Source organism: Pleurodeles waltl, chromosome 2_2 (genome assembly GCF_031143425.1).
Source record: "Pleurodeles waltl isolate 20211129_DDA chromosome 2_2, aPleWal1.hap1.20221129, whole genome shotgun sequence".
Lineage (NCBI taxonomy): Eukaryota > Metazoa > Chordata > Amphibia > Caudata > Salamandridae > Pleurodeles > Pleurodeles waltl.
Window position 1 is genome coordinate 902,664,381 of NC_090439.1, and position 21,279 is coordinate 902,685,659.

Below are 21,279 nucleotides of genomic sequence, written 5' to 3' on the forward strand. Positions count from 1 at the left end.
GTAATCTGCAGATTTTAACCCCCAAAAAGTATTTCTAGCTCAAACGGTTCAAAAGTTACCAAAAATGGAATGACAGGGGGTGCCGCACAGTGAAAGCCCCTTTTCAGGGCTGGACAGGTCATCTTTCTGTTCCCATAGCTGTGTTTGGGTTTTAACCTTGTGCTACGATGTGCAACCAATGCCCAGAAAGTGTTCCCAAGTTTAAAAATGATTAAATAATGAAGTAATACTGTAGAAACATGTGAGGCATTAAGCTGCATAATTTGTCTTTTCTTGCTGCATAATTTACCCATTCCTGCCACGTAATTTGGCCCTCTCCTGCCGCATAATTCCAGTGGCCGGCCTATAGGAGAAACATTCCCTTTGTGATTGAGACATCACCCCAAGTCAGGTGTCAGTATTTGCAGCAATCTGCAGATGCAAAGCTTTGATACATCCCATTGTGACTTCCAATAGGAGGGGGACACCCATTTAATGTCCCCTCTTATTTTCAATTCATAATGTGTCGAAAAAGTCTGACTTGAAAAAATGGTATGTTGTACACATCAAAACACTCTATAGAGGTCACAAATCCTGCGTTGTTTGCACTTCAAGGCTTCACCACTGTATGTTACAGGGGGGCCCAAGTGATTTGACGAAGTAGAGCTTCATGATCCTGGACTGCAAGAACGATTCCTGGCTCATCACTGCTCTAAGACTGTTTTGAGTCAGGGCAGATGGGTTTAAGTCTTTACTTAGCCTGGGGGATCCTGTATTAGCACTTCCCGTGCGCCTAGGTTTGGGTTTCATCACCTGATTCACTGGTGTCAGAAGTGTCCCTACCTGCTTTTTAATGCAGCCTGTCCACGCCCTTTCTCCCACCAGTGTTTACACATATATTTCGGTTCACGGCTCTCAAAAAATCTCACGACTTGTCCTCCGATATTTTCAGTTTTTTTCGTTCTTCCTTGCCTGCAGAATAAATGCAGTTGTCAGCAGGGTAAGTTCACGCATCGGATAAGGTCACAATTTCATTTCGTGACAACTTCCCACACCATGAGCGCGCGAGCTTCGATTTATTTAGGAGTCAGAAGGGATAAGATCAGTTCCTGGCCATCCTGATTTATCATGCTTTGGCCAAAGTGCTCGCACCGAGGCTGTCATATTTCAGGTTTATGCTCAACTCCGCAAATGAGAGCCTGAGGTGTCTGAGAAGTTCAAATAATGAAGGCGCACTTTTCTTTCTGTGTGGATCACATCAGATTTGACGCCTCTTGTGTGTCTGTGTAAAATGCTATTCAAGTATTACACACATAATGCTGTACAGTTCACTCTTTCATAAGCAGCGCACACCTAATGCTGTATCGTTCACTGTTATACAAGCACCACAAGCGTAGTTATACTTCTCTTTCGAAACTAACACACACATGATTCTGTCCTGTTCACTGTTTCGCTAGTACCACATGTGTAATGCAGTACTGTTCACTGTTTCACAAGCATAGAATGCATAATGCAGTACTGTTCACTGTTTCACAAGTACCATGCGTATAATGCTGTACTGTTCACTGTTTCACAAGTAGCACACATCGTTTTCTACCGCTCACTTCTTCACAAGTGGTACTTACACAATTCTCTGATATTCACTATTTGACAAGTACAACACTCATAACGCTGTACTACTCACTTTTTCCACAAGCAGCACACATAATGCTCTACTGCTCGCCATTTCAGAAGTATTCAAAAGTTACACATGCATAATACTCTACTGGTCACTGTTTCACTAGTAGCACACACCCAATTATTTACCTTTCACTGATTCACAAGTAGCACATGTGTAGTTCTTTACTATTTACTGTTTCACAAGTAGCACAAGCACAATGCTATACTGCTGTTTCACAAGTAGCACACATAGGGGGTCATTCTGACCCGCCACGAACGACTGAAGCACCGCCAACAGGCTGGCGGTGCTTCATTGCCCATTCCGACCGCGGCTGTAAAGCCGCGGTCGGAAAACCGGGTCCGGCGGTTTCCCGCCGGATTAGCCCCAGCTGGGCGAATCCTCCATGGCGGCGCTATGGGAATTCCGACCCCCTTCCCGCCAGCCTGTTTCTGGCGGTTTTCACCGCCAGAAACAGGATGGCGGGAACGGGTGTCCTGGGGCCCCTGGGGGCCCCTGCACTGCCCATGCCTCAGGCATGGGCAGTGCAGGGGCCCCCTAAAAGGGCCCCAGTATGCTTTTCACTGTCTGCCTAGCAGACAGTGAAAAGCGCGACGGGTGCAACTGCACCCGTCGCACACCTGCAACACCGCCGGCTCCATTCGGAGCCGGCTTCAGTGTTGCAGGCCCTTTCCCGCTGGGCCGGCGGGCGCTCCCTTGGCGGGCGCCCGCCGGCCCAGCGGGAAAGTCAGAATGGCCCCCGCGGTCTTCTGACCGCGGAGCGGCCAATTGGCGGTTCCCGCTTGGCGGGCGGACCCCCATAATGTTCTACTGCTCACTGTTTCACAATTATTCAAAAGCAGCACATGTATAATTCTATACTGCACACTTTTTTCTCAAGCAGCACGTATCTGATGCAGGAAAAATGGGTGAACACTTGCCCAACATACAGGAGGGATAGTTGCTTTTCTACACACAAGACTTTTTCTTCACTTTTAGCTGTTTTTTCGCTTTATTTAGAGAACAGAGGATGCTTATAGGGAACTTTTCATAGATGAAAGTTCGGATTTCATATGCTCCATCTTTTACTGTGTACACATGTGTGAGACACTGAATGAATCAGTCAACAAATCCAAAAAGCTTGAAATATAAAGGGTTCATAATCATTTAAAACAATGCAAATGGTCAGATGGTAAAGAACGTGATCATCAAAAGATAATGCCCTTCGTACATTTGTATGTGCTGAGTCTGGGGACTCAGTGGATGAATGAGCCCACTACAAGGCTCTGTGGTTCACCTCATGATCATTGATTCAAATCCTGGTGGGTCCATCCAGCAGTTTATTCTTCTGGTGTCGATAAAATAATAACAATTCTGTTACGTAACAAGAAACATCATTGCTGAAACTCCCCCAGGAGGTGAATGTGCCTTTACCAGTGCATATTATGTTTTAGCTTGTGAGCTGTTGTTATGTTACTCAAATTTGTAGACCACACATACACCGGATGGTTTGACGGGGCTGAGGTAACAGAAACATTACAACATTGCAAACACCATACTGTTTAGTCATAAGCTAATCTGAAGAGCCAGCTCTTCAAGAGTTTCCTGAATTTGGAACAGCAGGGGCCGGACCTCATATCAAATGGAATGGCATTCCAAATGCTGTTGGGACACAATATTGTCATTCTATTTCTTAAATCTTAGTTATCCCTTGTTTTAGATGCACATTAGATCATCTTTAGCATGGTATATAAATTCAGGTAAAGAGTAATGGGTCAATGATTATTTTACATAGTAAGGCGTATATGAGACGGAAGACAAACCATAACATTGTGATCGAATATATACAATGTGAACATGTTTTGCAATAACACTGTGGGAGTTTTAGATTTGTGTGGTGTGGTATTCCTGTGGTGAGGGTGGAGGGGGCGTCTATGAGACTAATCATCTTTAGGAGGTTCATTTTGAGAGCACATTCAAAATTGTCCAGAAAGATGTGACATTACTTTGTGGGCAGAAAGACCATTTATTACATGCGGTAGTAGTATCTCACACTCCCTCAGTCATGAGGGGGTACTGAATAGTCACAGAGGGAACTGAGGCTAGAGGAACATGGGGTGCAAGTGGTGCGCAGCACGTGGATGAGCAAGAAGAGGTAAGCAAGGGTGTTTTGAAGTATAGTGTTTTGAAGACCAGTTTGAGGAGCTGTATTGAGCACTGTGCCTTGCTGAAATACAACTAGTTTAATGTTTGCAGAGGAAAAAGGTGGGTGTATGTGGACGTTGAAATCTATTCTGGTTGTAAAATAGTAGGAATTGTCTAGGGGGAACAAGAATGTATAGGGGGAGTGTGTTTGCCAGTTACAATGGTCGAGGTCATAACTTGGGAATTAAATAGAGCACGGGAGAGGAAGTGGTGCAGAAGGAGAGTTCTTGTTAAATCGTTCTAATGTTCAGTAGTTGGAACCTAGCAGCTGAGGTGACGGAAGAGATACCAGCCTCATGGTCGAATTGAAAAGTACCTTTAGGAGCCTCCAATTCTACCTACTGCCGAACCCAGCACAGAAAAGTTATTTGTCCTTGTGCCCTCTGTTCACTATTCTGAATTGTTGCCCTGTCTTCTACAGTACTCGTGCTCGCATGGTATCAAATTCAGTTGATACATAGATGCATACAATCAAGTGGATCTTGTGCACACAAACTCGTGTGCACACAAAATGGCCGACATTATACCTGAAATGTAAACCCAGAGCACGTGTTCTCCAGCATGTTAACAATGTTTTGTCTTGCATTAGAAAGTAAGGAGTGTTGTGATATCCCCACATTGTCATATAACTGCAGTTAAGAGCACTGTGCCATGTTATATGTGATACGCGTGGAGTGTATAGAATGATCATGGTTAGAATGACACTGTTTGCAAACCAAGTTCCTGATGTATGTGAAACCATCACAAACAGGACCCATAATCACCTGGCAGCTTACATAATATACGGGAGCAGTTTCCTCGGGCTATTTTATTACACGGAACTCTGCACATTTCCTAACATTTTCTCGTGAAATTGCAAGCAACCTGACATACTTAATCTGTCACTCATACAGTAAGATTACATTTTATGAACCACTCAACATTTACTGTTAGCAATTCAACAAGGGCTTCCGTGCAGCTGAAGTGAAACGGCATGCTGACCTTGTGAGATGAAGATCTGAGCGCTCAGCACAGTGGGCCTGTGTGCCTCGCATCAGCATGCCGAGGCGGCTCAGATCCCAATCACGCTTCTTCGGGATTTAGAACTTTCACTTGTGAGGAGGAAAATGGCTGCCACATCTGGTCCAGGTGAAGGCCGCGGTTCACGCCGAATGACAAAAAGATCTTGTTTTCGGGCGCGGAAACTTTCCCGGTGCTGTGAAGCTTTTCTAATGCGTTACTGCTATTTTGAGAAGCATCCTAACTAACGCGTGGTTGGCACAAAAAAGCTGATCCAATCCGCAGTGTACCTTCTGTAGATCCAGTCAGAGCTTCGGAAAAGAGTGAGTATTTTGGAAAGGAGAGAGGGGCAGCTAGGATTGCTTAAAGGGATTGGTTATAAAAAGGAGTAATGGAAGTAAAATAGGACCTTCCTTATGCAGCTCTATTTACAGTGCCTTGAGCCAGGAGCATGGTAGCTATTCAGGCACTGCTTACGGAAACTGAAGTCCTCCATCAGAGCGAGTTTTCCCACACTGTCTACCACTGCATGAGGATGCACTGAGAAAGGGGACAGGGTACATCACCCTCAACGCCGAATTTAATTTTAGAAAAAAATAAAAATAATCACTTGAGACTTTACCTAGTCCTGTAACTAATAACCACCTGTAATCGATTTAAACAGCTTCTTCTGACACCGTTCATCTCATTCAATGTTTTTTTCCCCTCCTTTTCCCTCTTGCTCATCTTTACCTCTTCTTCCTCTTGTCGTGGCGTCGTCTCTCCTCTAGCTTCATGTACCATCATCTCTTTGTTTCTTTTTTTCTAAAGTTTTGCTGCTCCTTCCGCACCTCATTTCTTTCATTCTTCCACTTTTAGCCCCAGCCCACCTAATTATAATCTTGATATGTCAGATGGAGCGACGCCTGTCTTGATCTTTGTGTTACTTCTTGTTTTCTTTATATGGTTCAATGCAAGTGAGCTCGATTGTTGGTCTCTGTGAAACACATCAATGCTCATCTGAGTATACAGCCGTGGTACTTAAAGTGTGAAATAAAGTGTGAAAAAATTACCCAAGTTAAGTCATTAAAGTAATGAACTTTTATGTTAACGAAGGCCATCACTATGTTCTGACATGTCCTTATCATGATCCAGGACCCATATCAGACTGGATTTAGAACATTCTAGTAGCAGTGAGAATCAGGAATGGTCAGTCATTGTAATGGCTGACGATGTGGTGACACGTTTCCCAATGTTCGTGTAAAATCTTGCATCAAGAGCTGCCAAGGAAAATCTGGTCTTATGTTAATTGCATGGGATAGAATTGTAAACCGTTTGAAAGGTAGAATGTGCAAAGGGTGGGGTTTCTATGGATGAGAGAAGGGAGGCACTCCTGAGACCTATCACCACATTTATGCCAGGTGGGTGGAACCACAAACAGTTTGAGGGACACTTTGGGTTATGCAAGACAATATGTGGGCCTGAGCCGTAATGCCAATCACACAGTATTCAATCAAATACAAAAAGACAGACCAGTGCATCGAAAAAAAGAGAAGTGTAAAGAAAAGAGAAGACAAACAGCAGTGGAATAGTTGAAGAATGCCTGCAAAAAAACACAGGCGTATCACCAACAGTCATCACTATCCTCCTGTATTCATGCCACAAAGGTAATATTTACAGGTTTTGACTCACTGAAATCCATTTTACAACACTCAAGGGATGCAAAAACAATCACAAATTTCCATACTGGCACATTCTTGAGGGGGGGTCAAACATTTATGTTTATTATCTAGAAACACTGAGCATTTTAAAAATGATTACAGTGGCACTGATATACCACCTTCCACTACTTACAAAGCATGCAACAGAGCCTTGGGATCAGAGGTGTAGCTTCAGGGGGTTGTTTGGGATTTTACACCTCCCCTAATAAATGTATTTTCTGAAGAATAGTTGGGTATAATTGCTTATAGTCGGGTATGGTGAGATGTCTGTCGGATTTCAACTAGCATTTATGCACACACACACTGACAAAAGCCCACACACTCATCTCGGTTTTGAAAGCCCTAAATTGTTCATTATTTTACAAAATATTGTGTTTCTCTAACTTAGTGCTCCTACCAATTTCCATACCTCTCCTTTTCCACCGCCTCTTAAGCCTCTCTCATGCATCCTGCTTGTCATATAATGTATTTTAACATTATATGCCAGCATGATTGTGGGGAAATCTGTAGCGCACATCCCCAAGCTTACTGACCAAGCTAAGGCCCTGCTTTGGGCAAGACTTCAGTAGTGGGCTCAGAACCCATGACCTTCTCTCCCCACTCACATAGCGGCTTGTGTATCTGATGTACCTGTGGCTCAGAGGGTGGTGCTCTGTGGTTGCAGGAACATTGCTTCATTCAATATTGGCTTAGGGTGCATTGGAGATCCCTTTCTGGGTGATGGGTCCACATGCTGGCCACTTCACAAAGCGCAGTGTGATTCTCTGATAGTGCTAGAATGGGGTTATCAAATAATTCAAACCTGACAAATGCCACATCGTAGCTGTAATTTCCCCATGCTGTTATCACCCTAACTTGCCCCACTTTAAAAATGTAGGACATGTTAAATGAAAAGGGATAACACCGTCATCAAACTGGCATGACAGTTGTGTATAGAACTGAATATTTTCTACAGTTTTAGAGAAAATATAACTGGTTTTCTGTAGGTGAGTGCCTTCAGAGTTGAAAGGATGCAGTGACCTTTTTCCTGCAGGGGGTTGACTCTCTACCTAGCTTCAATTCGATTCCCTCATATTACGTTCATTTCCCATAATATATCACTGAAATAATGTAAGGATCGGAAAATTAACAACCTGCGCCCAGTGTCGTCCTCAATTTTAAGTTTGTCTGTCCCTTTTCCTCCCTTCCCGTGTCGACCTTCGCTCTTTTTCCTATGGTTTTCAGAAACCTTCATGCGCCCTAGATGCTTGCCACTGGAGTGTTGTAAAAGCATAACCTAGACTGGAACTGAGCAGGGTACTTTGTAATGTACGGTTGTGAGAGAGAAGGGTTCACTCCCGAGTGCCGCCATTTTTGTGGTTGACAAGATCAGTTGTTGCTTAAACAAGCATAAATAATTCTGACTCCTGGGCCGCTTGGAAGGTTCGAATTGTAAAACAGACGCAAAGAGGGAGGCGGCTGTTGTCAAAGCCCACTAGCAAGCGTTCTAAACATGTCTCATTTTCCGTGTCCGCAGGGGAGCTGGAAGTGTGCCAAAAAGACGGCGAGCGCAAGATTCAGAGTCAGCGGCAGCTTCCGGTCGGAACAACATGGGGCCCGTTTGCCGGCAAGATGGATCTGAATACCGAGAGCAACGCCCTGGTATGTGGCTGCTTGCGGCCGGGGGATTGCTTAATGCTTGCTTTGTTGCCTGCTGGGATTAGCCTTTATTAGACGTCCGACACTTCAAAACAAGACGCTGTTGGCTCACAGGGACAGCGCCATTGTAATGAACGATGGACTCAGTTTGAAAGGCTCACGACAATGGGGAGCTTCGTCAAATAGTGTGTGTGTGGGGGGGAGGGTGGTGGATTTAATAATATTTCATGTGGTCAAGCGGAGTCGGTTTCCACGGTTCCCTCTTACATTCCCGGGCCTTGCGGATGTGTTCACATTTGCCTCCAATTAACTCCATGTTAATACATCGCTCTCTTAAGTTATTCCGCAAGCTGTGACGGAGAACAAAGTCCCTGTTAGCCACTTCGTCGCTGAAACCACATGCCTGCCGTCTGCTAGCGGCCACGCTGATCCAATCTAATGATCAGAAAATTAGGAACTTAATAAGGTAATAGTAATTAAAGCAAAACAAATCTGACATGGAAATGCAATATCGCATAATGAAAGGGCAAACGGCAACTTTCGTGAACGCAGAAAATGAATACTAAATTAACTGAGTACTCAGTCCCAGTGCTTGTGTTCTCGTTGAAGATGGTTTGTTTGGGGCTCTTTTCAGATCTAATGTATATGAAGGTTCAGTGGAAGAGGGCCTATTTCTATAGTGCACAAGACAGCCCTAGGTGCCCAAACTGTAAGTGTACAACTGAGAATTAGGATGTACCTGTGAAAGGTGAAGTTTGCTTTTCATATATCCTGCGTGACTGACGTCTAGGTTCCTAGTGAAGGGAACACACTTCGCAGTCACCAGAATATGACAATCAGAATTTTGCTTCTGGCGTGTCCAAGGGGTCATGTTAGTGAAAGAAGCATAGATTGAAATTCAGCTTTTGGAAGCAGAAAAGAACCGGGTAAATCAGCTTTTAACACCCTTATTGTTAACCGCTTAGTTTGTGTACAGCCAATTTCACTTGGGTAAAAATATTTCCCAGGTGGTGCGCCGCCCATATCTCTCTCTCTCTCTTTATATATTTATAATACATATATTTTCACTTAAAAAAACAAAGGTTATAGTTAGGTTCACATTTTACTCGCACAAAACCATAGAAATTCAACAGTTATGGTTATCTCAATCAAGTAACTATAACTCGTGCCCTTAGGTGACTATGTCTCTCTCACACTCACAACGCACTGCTAATTACCCCAGATATAACATCACTCATGATATTGTTGATATTATCAATGTAACATTTGCAATAAAATTATTGATGAGATAACTGCATGGCAGGGGTGAGAGTGTTCATTACTCGCTCCTCATTACTTGGACAGTCTTGTAGGGCCCTTACTGCTGCTCAAGCAAGTCAGAGGAGGCCTCTTTCTATGCCCTCTGTTCAGCAGAGGCTGCTGTGATCGTACACACATCACTGGATAGATGGGGCAAGTGTACAAGAAGTGCACGCAGAAAGATAGTGTGTGCCAATGCTTGCCTCACTGTGTGTCTGTCTGTGTGTGTCAGATTGTGTATGTGTGTGCGTGAGATTGTGTTGTCAGATTTTGTGTGACTTAAAAAGCGCCAGATTATTTATGTCTGTGCGAGAGACAGAAAAAGATTGTGTGTATCAGGTTGTGCATGAGTCTGTGCACGCACTACGGGCCGGCCATACTTTAGGGGGAAGCTGGAGCAAGGCCCTGAGATGGAGTGTGACTGCGGGCTGTGCACATGCACTTAGTTCCCATTTCACAGCACAGTGTTTTCATACCTGGGCATCTCCTACTGGGGCATTTGCACTGTCTTTAAGAGCTGCTGTGTGCGGGGAAAGGTGAAGTGACTGGAAGCAGGACATACACCCTTAGCAAAAATCTAGATGTAACCTTACTTCTGTTTTGTTCAGCTGTACCCTTGCAGTAAGCCCTGTTCGGCATCTAAACTGGCAGCCAATGTGTATCTGAATGCGTAAGGGAAGGGGGCACAACAGTCGGAGATGGCAGGTATCTGTGAGTCTCTGAGAATGTAGGCAGTGCTGCACCTCAAGACCAGAGAGGCCCCAGCACCTATACACCTTGCAAGCATTGTGCCTGTATTTGCATCTCTCTGTTGTTATTGCCAATATAATGGGTAATACCATGTATCAGGAGCCCCGGAGAGTTGGTGGTACCCGGGGCTCAAAAGAGCCTAAGGATGGGGCCCCCCCTTTTTGTGCCCAATATCCCTGAGACCTGGCCCACTCCAGGCCCACTCCGGGCTATTTTGTAAACAAGCGTGGGAGACTGCGCTTGTTTTTTTTTTTTTTTTTTTTCACTGGATTTGCGGATCCTCTGCAATTTTCAGCAAAATGCTTATTTTGCCCTGCCACGGTCCCAGGCGGACCTCAGCACCAAGTCTAGAGGGTCACAGTATTCCTACCCTGCCCCCTTTCCTTGAGGCCGAGTCCCAAAATGGATGCCAACACTCCCTAGTTGAAGGTTGGCAGTCAGTCAGATCTCAGCATGAGATCTCTGGGATCTCCAGTGCCTCAAAGTCCCTATATGTCTATATTTTTTAACCTTTAATAACTTTAAAATTACTGAACAGATTTAAACCAAATTAAAAAAGCATGATCTGCGCACCATGAGTCCTAAGATTTCTGCCACTGCTTCCTCATTGATATGGTGGCACCCAATCAGATCTCAGTAAGAGATCTTCCATGGTGTGATATATACAAGTGTTCGAACCTTAATTTCTTCAAAACGATTGAATGGCTTTACACCAAAACACAAAAAGCACTCTTTCTGAACCAGACCCCCAACTTTCTGCCAAATTTGGTGTCATTCCTTTTTGTGGTTTGGGCTGCAGCTGTGCCTAAAGTTCTGATGCAAAAATGAATGGGAAAAACATGTTTTGGAACACCCTTTTTTCTCGCTTGATGGAGCACCCCAAGCTTTCTATGCACAAACTAGTCAAAAAGCTGCACTTTTTTAGTTTTATGGGAAGTGGTCAAAGGGTGCTAAAGTTATTAGAAACACAATGAGGACATTTCCTATGGAAACACAAGCCTAATTATAACTACACAGTGGAAACTACCACTGAGTTTATACATATATATATAAATATATATATATATATATATATATATATACACATATATATATATATATATATATATATATATATATATATATATATATATATATATATGGAAACATTCCCCAACCACAACTCGTGAACAACAAAGTCGTGGACAACGAAAACGGAACAACACTTTCGTTAACCACAACTTACTTGTTCAGTGCCTTAACCACGCATGTGCTGAACAACACACATGCGTGGTTAAGGCACAGAAGAAGGGAGTCGGCTTCGTCGGAGGACGTGATCAGGTAAGTGGGGCTGGGGCCGTTTTAGGAGTGGGGTGGGGCATTTTTAGTTTTAGGGACAGGGGTGGGGGGGTCGTTGTATTTTTTGGTTTTTGGGGGTGGGGGTCGGGGTGGTTTAGGGGCAGGGGTGGGGGTATTTTTAGTTCTAGGGGCGAAGGTGGGGGGTCGGGGTATTTTTAGTTTTTGGGGGTGGGGGTTGGGGTGGTTTAGGTTTAGGGGTGGGGAGGGAGGTCAGGGCATTTTTAGCTTTAGGGGCGGGGGTGGGGAGTTCAGGGTATTTTTAGTTTTTGGGGTGGGGGTCGGGGTGATTTAGGGGTGGGGTGGGGAGGTAGGAGCATTTTTAGTTTTAGCGGCGGGGTGGGGGGATGGGGTATTTTTAGTTTTTAGGGTGGGTGGGGGCTCGGGGTAGTCTTAGAGGCTGTTATGGGGGTCGGGGAGTTTAGGTTTTAGGGGGTGGAGGGTCATGGTAGTTTTAGGGGCAGGGTTGGGGGGCCGCAGTAGTTTTAGGGTGCGGGTGGGAGGGTCAGGGTATTGTTATGGGCTCTGTCCATTCTGTAATCTCTCTTTGGGCTTCAAATCACGCCCATGCCACACCAGTCACTTACATTGGTTCATGGGCTTGCCTTTTAAAATACGCTTGCTTTCATTTGTGAAAGGCATGCATACGTCATGCCTGTTCTGGTGTTTAGCCCACCTACACAGCACCGGTAAAGTACCAAAAACATACGAGGCTCGATGTTTTCAGCCTGGAGTCCAGACTACTTTATCTGTTTATTTTCCATGCAGCGCATTCGCGCTGCATTTTACGTAGCGCGATCGCGCTGCGTTTTTTGTTTTGTTTTTAAAACGCTAATAGCTCTAACTCGAACAAATGCGAGACCCGTTGCATTGAAAATGCTTGTTAGTTTTTGGGGGTGGAGGGTCGTGGTAGCTTAAGTTTAGGGGTGGAGGGTCGGGGTATTTTTAGTATTTAGGGGTGGGGGTTGAGGTAGTTTAGATTTTAGGGGGTTGGGGGTTGTGGTAGATTTAGGGGCAGGGGTGGGGTGGTCGGGGTAGTTCAGGTTTTAGGGGGTTGGGGGTTGTGGTAGTTTTAGGGGTGGGGTGGGGGGGTCGGGGTACTTTAGGTTTTAGGGGGGTGGGGGATGGCAGTAGGTTTAGGGGCGGGTGGGGGTTTTGGGGTATTTTTAGGGGCGTGGGTCAGGGTATTTTTAGTTTTTAGGCGTGGGGTGGGGGAGTCAGGACTGGGCTGGGGGGTCAGGGTAGTGTAAGTTTTAGGGGTTGGGGTAGTGGTAGAATTGTTTTTAGGGGTGGGGGTTGGGGTACGATTGTGTTAGGGGTGGGGGTAGTCGCATGCTAGAACGACGCATGCAGTTCAATCATGCCTTTACCAGGAATGCCTTTACAACATAAAATCGTTGTTAAGGCATTTGTGGTAACAACACGGTTGTTGTTCCGACTGTGTTGTTTAGGCATGCATGGTTCCAGCATGTGTTGTTCTGACTCCTATTTCCTATTCATATATATATATATATATATATATATATTTATGTATGAACATTAACTTCTTAGCATAAAGAAGAATCCGGACTCTGCGGTACTGCAAAAATGCTATTTAATGCAAAATTACCGGATTACAGGCTCCCACACCAACGTGTTTCAGCTGTAGCCTTGAGCCCTAAAACCCTGCCCTCACAACTACCCCGATCTCCTAAAAACCTCCCTTTACCCCTAATAACTAACCCTGACCCCGCCACAATAAGACCTAACAAAAACACTATCTAGACCCCCCTACCCTGCCCTTAAAACCAAATTACCCCCACCCCCACACCCATCCTGAGCCCTAAAAAAAACTTCCCCAACCCCCACACCCCTTCCCCTAAAAACTACCCTACCCTAACAACCCCAACCCCCCCTGAGCCCTAAAACCTCACCCCAACAAGTAAACTACTCCGATCCCCCCACCCACCCTAAGCCCTAAATGCTCCCCTTCCACTAAAAACTACCCACCAACTCTGCCCCAACTCCACTTACCTCACTGCATCCTCTCCCAATCCTTCCTCCTCTTCTCTCCTCCCACCTCCTGCCCTTCCCTAAACAAAAAATAAACTACCTGCCCCCTACCCTAAGCCCTAAAAAATAAAATCTTCCCACCCCTACCCCTAAAAAAAGCCCAAAAAGCCCACCCACCCACCCCAACCCCTTAATCCACCTCTTACCCCTAAAAACTACCCCCAACCCTGCCCGAACCCCACTTACCTCACAGCGTCCTCTCCTGATCCACTCTGCCTTAAGCATGCATATGTGTAGTTCAGCACATGCGTGGTTAAGGCAAAGAAAAAGGCAGTCGTTGTTCCGGCAAGCATGTTTACGCTTGCGTGGGAAACATCCACATTGTTCACAATGCGTTGTTTAGGACACTTCCCGCAGTGAAGGTTTGATCTGCTACAGGGGAGCATGTCTTTTTACCACTTCAGTTATATTGCTATCCTTACTTTATCATATTTTTCTCATGACACCAATATCTTACCAGTTTCACTGCTCTCTCTGTCCTATCTAAGAAGATAGGATTAACACCGATTTCGTGGCAGTTGATTTAATTGCAGAGCAACTGTTTGAAGAGTTATACCAGAAAATACCACTTTAGAGTGACTGACATGTAAGTAATGACGAGAAGAGCGAACAGTATCCGCTCAGGAGAGGCGCACACACTTCGACGGCTTGAGTGGCCAATGGTGTAGAGCCAAAGCCTTATAAAATGAGTTTATACCTGGAAAAGGGTTTACAAAATAAGCACAAGTTTCTTAATGGGATATTGATGGTATCAGTGCAATGCTGTCCTTTTAATAGGTTGTGAACTGTAGCCATCGACATAGGAAATAAATAGTTACAGCAAAAATACATGTTTTACTATTTTGACAATAATTTTAGAAAAGTTGTTTTCTTCTGTTATTTCCACACTAAAAAAATACTAGGCTATATCTAGGCAGTTTTAATGAATTGTTAATTGCAACCCATGTTTGATTCCAAAGTACTGTGGTTTGGTGACAAGAGTGATCTCAATGTATGTTTGCTGATTACGTATATACATATATGTGTGCGAGGATATCTGTAACCAAATGGCACCTAGGATATACCCAGGATAGTGAGGAGCTCCTTTGTTTTACCCTCACTGGGGCAGGTGTGAGAAATTAGTTGTGTGTTGAATAGGACTGATTGACCTTTCTGATACCTACCTTCATTCACAGGTCAAAATGTATTCTTAATGATCTGGTATTTGGAAGATATCAACACCTCTGTAGATCCACAGACCTCTGAAGCTGTTCTTAAATATGATATGTACCTAACATAAGCAGAACAACCCGAATGGACGAGTATAACTCAAAGTCATACGTGCTCTAGCAGACGGAGAACGTCTTCACTTCCCTCCTTCGCTAACCACAAAGACCAACCTTAGAGGTTTCCCACTGTCATTACTGGAGTATTATTTTGAAGTTTACAGTATACTCTACTTAATACCTCCACGGGGAATATTTACCTGTCCTTTCACCGGTAATCCTTGCACAACCCTTATTTTCCAACAGTTAATGTTGTGTCACTGTGAAAGATGTTCACTATGGCAAACGCTAGCTAGCATCATAAAAGGCAGTGATTGCTCAGTTTGTTTCTCGATCTATGGAAGGACTTGCTTACAGATCAACACCGCCTGAATTCGTGCCGTTTGATTTGCAGGCATTGACTATCAGGCATTTTATTTCACAAAAGCTCCTAATAATCGTTTTACCACATTTTCTGTACTGACCATTGTATCCTCCAGAGATAGGAAGAGCGTGTGAAACCTGCACCCTATCTGTGTAGTATCACCACCCAGATCCAACACGGCAATTTCAGACAGTTAATCTCACACTATTTGTTTAATGGAAAAGTGGGTTGCCCGAGTCATGCCTACACCAGGTCATGACCTCCTTGTTTAAATGGATTGGATTAAAATAAAAAAGGCGGATCAATCTCTAGGCTCGTCAAACAGATTTACCGTAGCCACTGGATTAAGGAATTTAAAACAAATTTAAAACACAAAATGCTTTCCTGTTAAGTGTCAGAAGCATTTGGATATTATCACCTAGATCACAACACGGCAGTCACTCATGTTCATGTAATACTTACCCAGCCTGTACTTCAGTCATAAAATCTGTAATTGCAATCAGTGTTCGAAGCACCATTACATCACAATCCAAAACCGTTAAAAGGAGAGGTCCAAAAGGGGTTTCCATCATTAGCAGGACTGACCACCTTCTGTTTTTTCTAGAAATCAAAATTACTTTGTCACACATATCATCGCAAACTGGCGTTTGCAAACCGATCTTATAAAGTGTACACACAAACCACTGGAGCAGGCGAATTATGGCTGCTCCACACATACAGGCCAACTCTCACCACTTGGATTGAACATATCTTAAAGTTTACTGTGCTAAGAGACAGGGCACGTCTCTATTGGTACAATGTCTATATTATAGAATTATGCTTGGATGTGTGCATATGACAGCATGCTTTGGTAAATAGTTCAGTTCACAAAGATTAGGTTGTAGAATGCACCATGAAAATCTCGCAAATATTCGAGGGAGCAGGTCACATCAAATCATCCTCATTGCCCTGTATGCCAGTCATGGGGCATAATTCCCTTAGGCAAATGCTGAGTCCGAGCTTTACAACACTATAAAATGAGCACTCGATGTACCTGTGTGGCTGCACATGGTAAGTGTCACTAACCTACTGTGGCGTGAGGGCCTGAGGATCCGCACCCTCCCTCATACAGGTGGAGGAGGTAAAGCAGGTCCAGGAGCACAACCCCAGCCATACTGCCTATATCTTTTTACCATGGAACATACAAGGTTGCCTTTCAATACAGGCTAGACTCATATCCTCCATGGGGTGCAAAGGTGTTCTGTTAAACTCACTTTGGCCCGTCAACAAAGACATATTTAATTCCAGGGAGACCCTGTCTTGCATAACCCTCGAATCTCTTTAGCAAGTCCTGAAACTCCCAGCACGTATCCCATAAGGACAGATGCCTGGGGGAAGAAGGATACTTCCATTTATTTGTGTTATGCCTGTATCCAGATAAGGGTCTTCCCCCTCAACACTGATCCGGCAGTGGATAACCGCACTCAGCATTGCTGAAAGGGCTTCAGGGTAAGGTGTCTCAGATGTGTCACAAAACAGCAGCAGTCCACACCAGTGTGTGTCTGTCTTGTACCTCAACTACTGAAACTTATCCTGGAGCAAATCCGAGGATACCTGGATTACATTTAAAATTCCTGTTAATTTCTGTTTACAAATGTGGATTTCAGAGATGTTCAGGCATCCGCATACTTTCTCCAGTACTTGTACAAGTGATTAGTGGTAGTATATAATATGTGGGAACAAAGTAATGTTACATTAGCTCGAAAGTATGCTTTCACGTTCATTATGGCAGGTGTACCTCAGAGTGAAATGAAAGCAAGTTTCAACAAATGTGAATATTTGAATTATTCACAATGCAATAAGCTTCTTAACAAGCACAGGTGTATGCTTCTATACAGATGCATTACTCCACCCTCCCTATAAGGTATACACAGGTAAAGTAAATCCATATGGCTCCGCAAGCCACAAAGTCTAACACCCAAGGGTTTACAACTAGCATCTCTTGTGAAAGTAAACCTGTATTTCTAAAATGACAACACTTACATCATAGAATCACTAGATACTGCTGAAGTAAAACGAGCCATAAGAACTATAAAATACATGAACGCAGTGCATTTATTACCTGGCATACACCTGCCCGGGCACTTGAATTACAACCCTCAAGGCCAATGACGGATTGCACATATCTGCTGCTGATGCTCCCGGACTGGGCGTGGGACCGCAGCAAATTCTGGGTCACTGCTTAAATGCAGCATCATGAGGACGGTAGGGGGAAAGGACAGCGACACGTCGTGCTTCAGGAATGACTTCCGCTTCCACCATCCCTCTTAATGTAAGTATGAAGCCTATATTTCATCACCAAAAGTGGTTTCTGTGGAAGTGGGGAAGGCATTTGAAAATCAGTGCAAATGCCTCTTGAAAGGGATGGACCGAGCCCACTCGTTCAAAGCAGGCTTCTGTTTTTCACAAAGTGACCTTTAGAAGTGTATAGATATTTCAACGGAGTGATAATGCATTTATAAACAGCATCACATCTAATTTGCATTGGCAAAAAGCCCGGTCTCAAATGAACTGTGTGCTCCTTTGTTGAAGCATCCTTGGGATAAATGAGCATTGATGAATGAGTGTGAGCCGGTGAGCCAAACCTAAAGTGTGAGATTTTTCCTGCTGCCTACATATCCAACAGCATACCATAGAATACCACTTTTTTATTTTTTCAAACAGTGTATTATTGTATGAAGCAACATTGGTGTAAATCAGAATGTCTAGTCTCAAATGTATTGCTACAAAACCTATCGTCGTAGCCAGAATAGTGACTACCGAAATATTGCGAAGCTAAGTATACATAGGCAAGTATATGTTTATTAAGCTTAACTCCACATGAATGTATCTTGACAATATATACATCTTCAAGGTACATTGATGTAGGGTTATAATTAATTAGGTGTGATGTCAACCAGGACCTGTTTATTTTACTAAAAGTATATGTATATTTACTTTCAGCTAGCCCTCTCCACTAATTGGTCTGCTGTTGTGTCATTCACAATTTCCTTCAACCCACTACAGCATATAGTATGCATGGGCTGTAGACAACCCACTTCAGCCACTGGCTAACTTCATTGTGAATGAAAGCATTCCTTTTCTCAAAAAGCACAAAAAACACATCCACACTACCAAAACTGTTCCCTTTCAGTGGCAAGGACTACTATATATTTGCTTTTAGCCAGTTTGTTTTTTTAAGATAGAAGAGGGCCACACAGCTTATCCAACAACAACGTTTTTTAAAAAATTGACAAAAAGTAAAGAAGCAATGTCAAAGCCAAAACGTTGGTATCCAACGCCAGACCTATTGGCTTTGTCGGTGCTTTCTCCATTTAGGGTTTGGGCCAACTGCATCAGTGAATTTATAAAAGTGTTCTCCTTAACAGAGAGATAAACTGAGGAATTCTAGTGTCTTTTGATGAAGGCACTGATCTGAAACTTACTGATACACAAGGTAAACGTAAACGTTTTTGTAAGTTTACAATTGTTTGCAATTCACGAAGGGATTTATCAGTAGCATATTTATGAGTGGGGCCGGGGTCTCTGCACATAAAAAGGCCTATCTTTTTATAAGTGGATTCTCCAAACTCGTAAAGATACTACTCATAAATCCATTTATGAATAGCAAACAATTGTAAACTTACACAAAAGTGCAACTTTACCTTTGTAAATCGGACCCTATGGCTTTACATTCACATAATTTTTTGTTAATTGGTAATGAGCTTCTCTTTTAGATCATATTGGTACTGTGGCATTGCACATTTACTGGTTACTCCTGCCAAACTGTTTTTTTTTCATTCAAAATGGTATTATGTAATGTGAAACAGGTTTAATGGTAGTAGGGATGATGTGCGATGCTGGGTAGTAAAGTGTTGTATGTTGAGCATTGGTATTTTGGTGATGTGGTGTTCGATGGTATGTAATATAAGGTGAACTGATGTACTGTGCACTGTAATATAGTTTAGTGTGGTACACAGTGATGTGCTGAGGGGTTCGATACTGTATACTATTGTGGATGTTGTAGTATTGTAGACTGAAATGTAGTATGTGGTGGTTTAGTGTGTTATGGTAAAGAATGCATCATTTGGCAATGCTTGTCATTGTATAGTAGGGTGAGTTGGAGCAAAGTGTGGTAGATGATGGCATGTGTTTTGATGGTGTTATGTGGAGTTCTAAAAGTAGCCTGGTGTTGAAGTCGTAATGAGCCCCTGAATCTTTTCAATCATGAAAAGCTTACTTTCACTGGGGGCCTGTTCACAAAAACATTTGTGAGTATGGGAAGTAATATTAATGGAGTACTCTTACATACTCTTACATGCCTTTATGTGCTGTTCAACGCTCTATCAGTAAAAGTGCAACAAAGTCAGTCATTTCTATTAGTACGATAGGTATGTGAATATCCTCTTAATATTCTAATTTTATCCTCATTTTAGATGTACTACTTTCTACATTTTAAAATGCCTTTTGGACCAATACAGTGAAACATTTATTAGTACTATTTTACATCCTCTCACATGCCTTTGTGAAGTGGCCTAATGATGTCTAACTTCCTATTAATAAAAGTGCAAGAGGGCACAGTCCTTTCACTAACGGCAAATGGATATTCCCATTTTGTTACCAACTTATTCCCATTTTAGATGTACGACTTAATGTACTCTAAAAAGCCCTTTGGACTGATTCACAAAACCATTTATGAGTACAGGAAGTAGTACTACAGGAGTACTCTTTACTTACTTGTCCATGCCTCTGTAAATGAGCCCTGAGACATTCAACTCTCTATTAATAAAAGAGGGCACAGTTCTGCCTGTTAGTTGAATTTAACAGTAGCATGTTAGACATTTTGGGGTGAATTCGCAAAGCCCTTTCTGAACTTTTTGAATAGTACTCCTCTAGTCCTCTTTCATGTACTCCTAAATGCCTCTGTGAGTAAGTGAAGTACTCCATATGTGTTTTCATTCTCCTGCAGTGAGCAGAGCTTTGGGCACTATGACAACCATTCTATTCCACTGCACTCATATTCTGAGGTCAAGGTGTTGTGTTAGTGAAAGTCCCAAAAAGATATTATCCAGTACTAAAGCCACTTAGGCCCTCATCACAACCCTGGCGGACGGCGGTAAAATGGAGAAAAGTACTGCCAACCGGCTGGCAGTACGTTTCTCCATATTATGACATTGGCGGTTTGGCTGAAGCCAAACCGCCAATGTACCACACCGTCCGCCATGGCGGTAACGACCGCCAGGCTGGAGACTTCAGTCTCCAGCCAGGCAGCGTCACTAGCCCGCCTGCAGGATTATTACCCCACCTACCCCCATAGTTTTCATGGCTTCCTTACCGCCACGAAAACCATGGCGACCGCCCCCCTCCTCAGGTTTTACCCCCTCCCTCTCCAGACCCCCCCACAACATACATGCACCTTCACTCACCAACTAACACACGCATACACACACTCATACCCACATTCATCCACGCATGCATTCATCCATTCACACACAAATCCACACACACTGACATACATACATGCACACACGCATGAACACAGCACAACATACAACCAGTCATACATCCATACACTCACACACAGACAACGCGCATCAAACACCTGCATTCACACACACACACACTGCCATACACACACACCCCCACACACACACACAGAACACCCCCTCCCCTGTCGGAGCACCCGACTTACCTGGATCCAGGGGGTCCTCCGGCAGGAGACAGGACAGGGCGCTGCTGCCAGCAGCAGCATTCGCCAGCAGAACACTGCCAGGCCATATCATGGGTTATGATATGGTCTGCGGCTGTCTACTGGCGTAGGCGCTGCTGCTGGCAGCAGTGCCACCTTACCGCCATGTGCCGGCATCCTTCTGGTGGAAATCTGGCTGCAGTCATAATACGGCTGACGGCGGTAGCCGCGGGGACGGTCTTTTGGCAACCGTCGCTGCGGCGGTAGGCGGTATATACTGCCAATGTTATAATGAGAGCCCTAGTATGTCGTACTTTGATCATGGGCAG

At 43.9% G+C, this 21,279-nt stretch overlaps 1 protein-coding gene across 1 annotated transcript in view; it reads left to right on the forward strand.

Annotated features, from left to right (window-relative positions):
* Positions 1-21,279, forward strand: part of ZFPM2 (zinc finger protein, FOG family member 2) — a 578,803-nt gene that overhangs the window by 284,387 nt on the left and 273,137 nt on the right. The window contains exon 4 of the mRNA XM_069220606.1: positions 8,057-8,181. Coding sequence (XP_069076707.1) covers positions 8,057-8,181 — 125 coding nt within the window. The remainder of the gene's footprint in view (positions 1-8,056; positions 8,182-21,279) is intronic.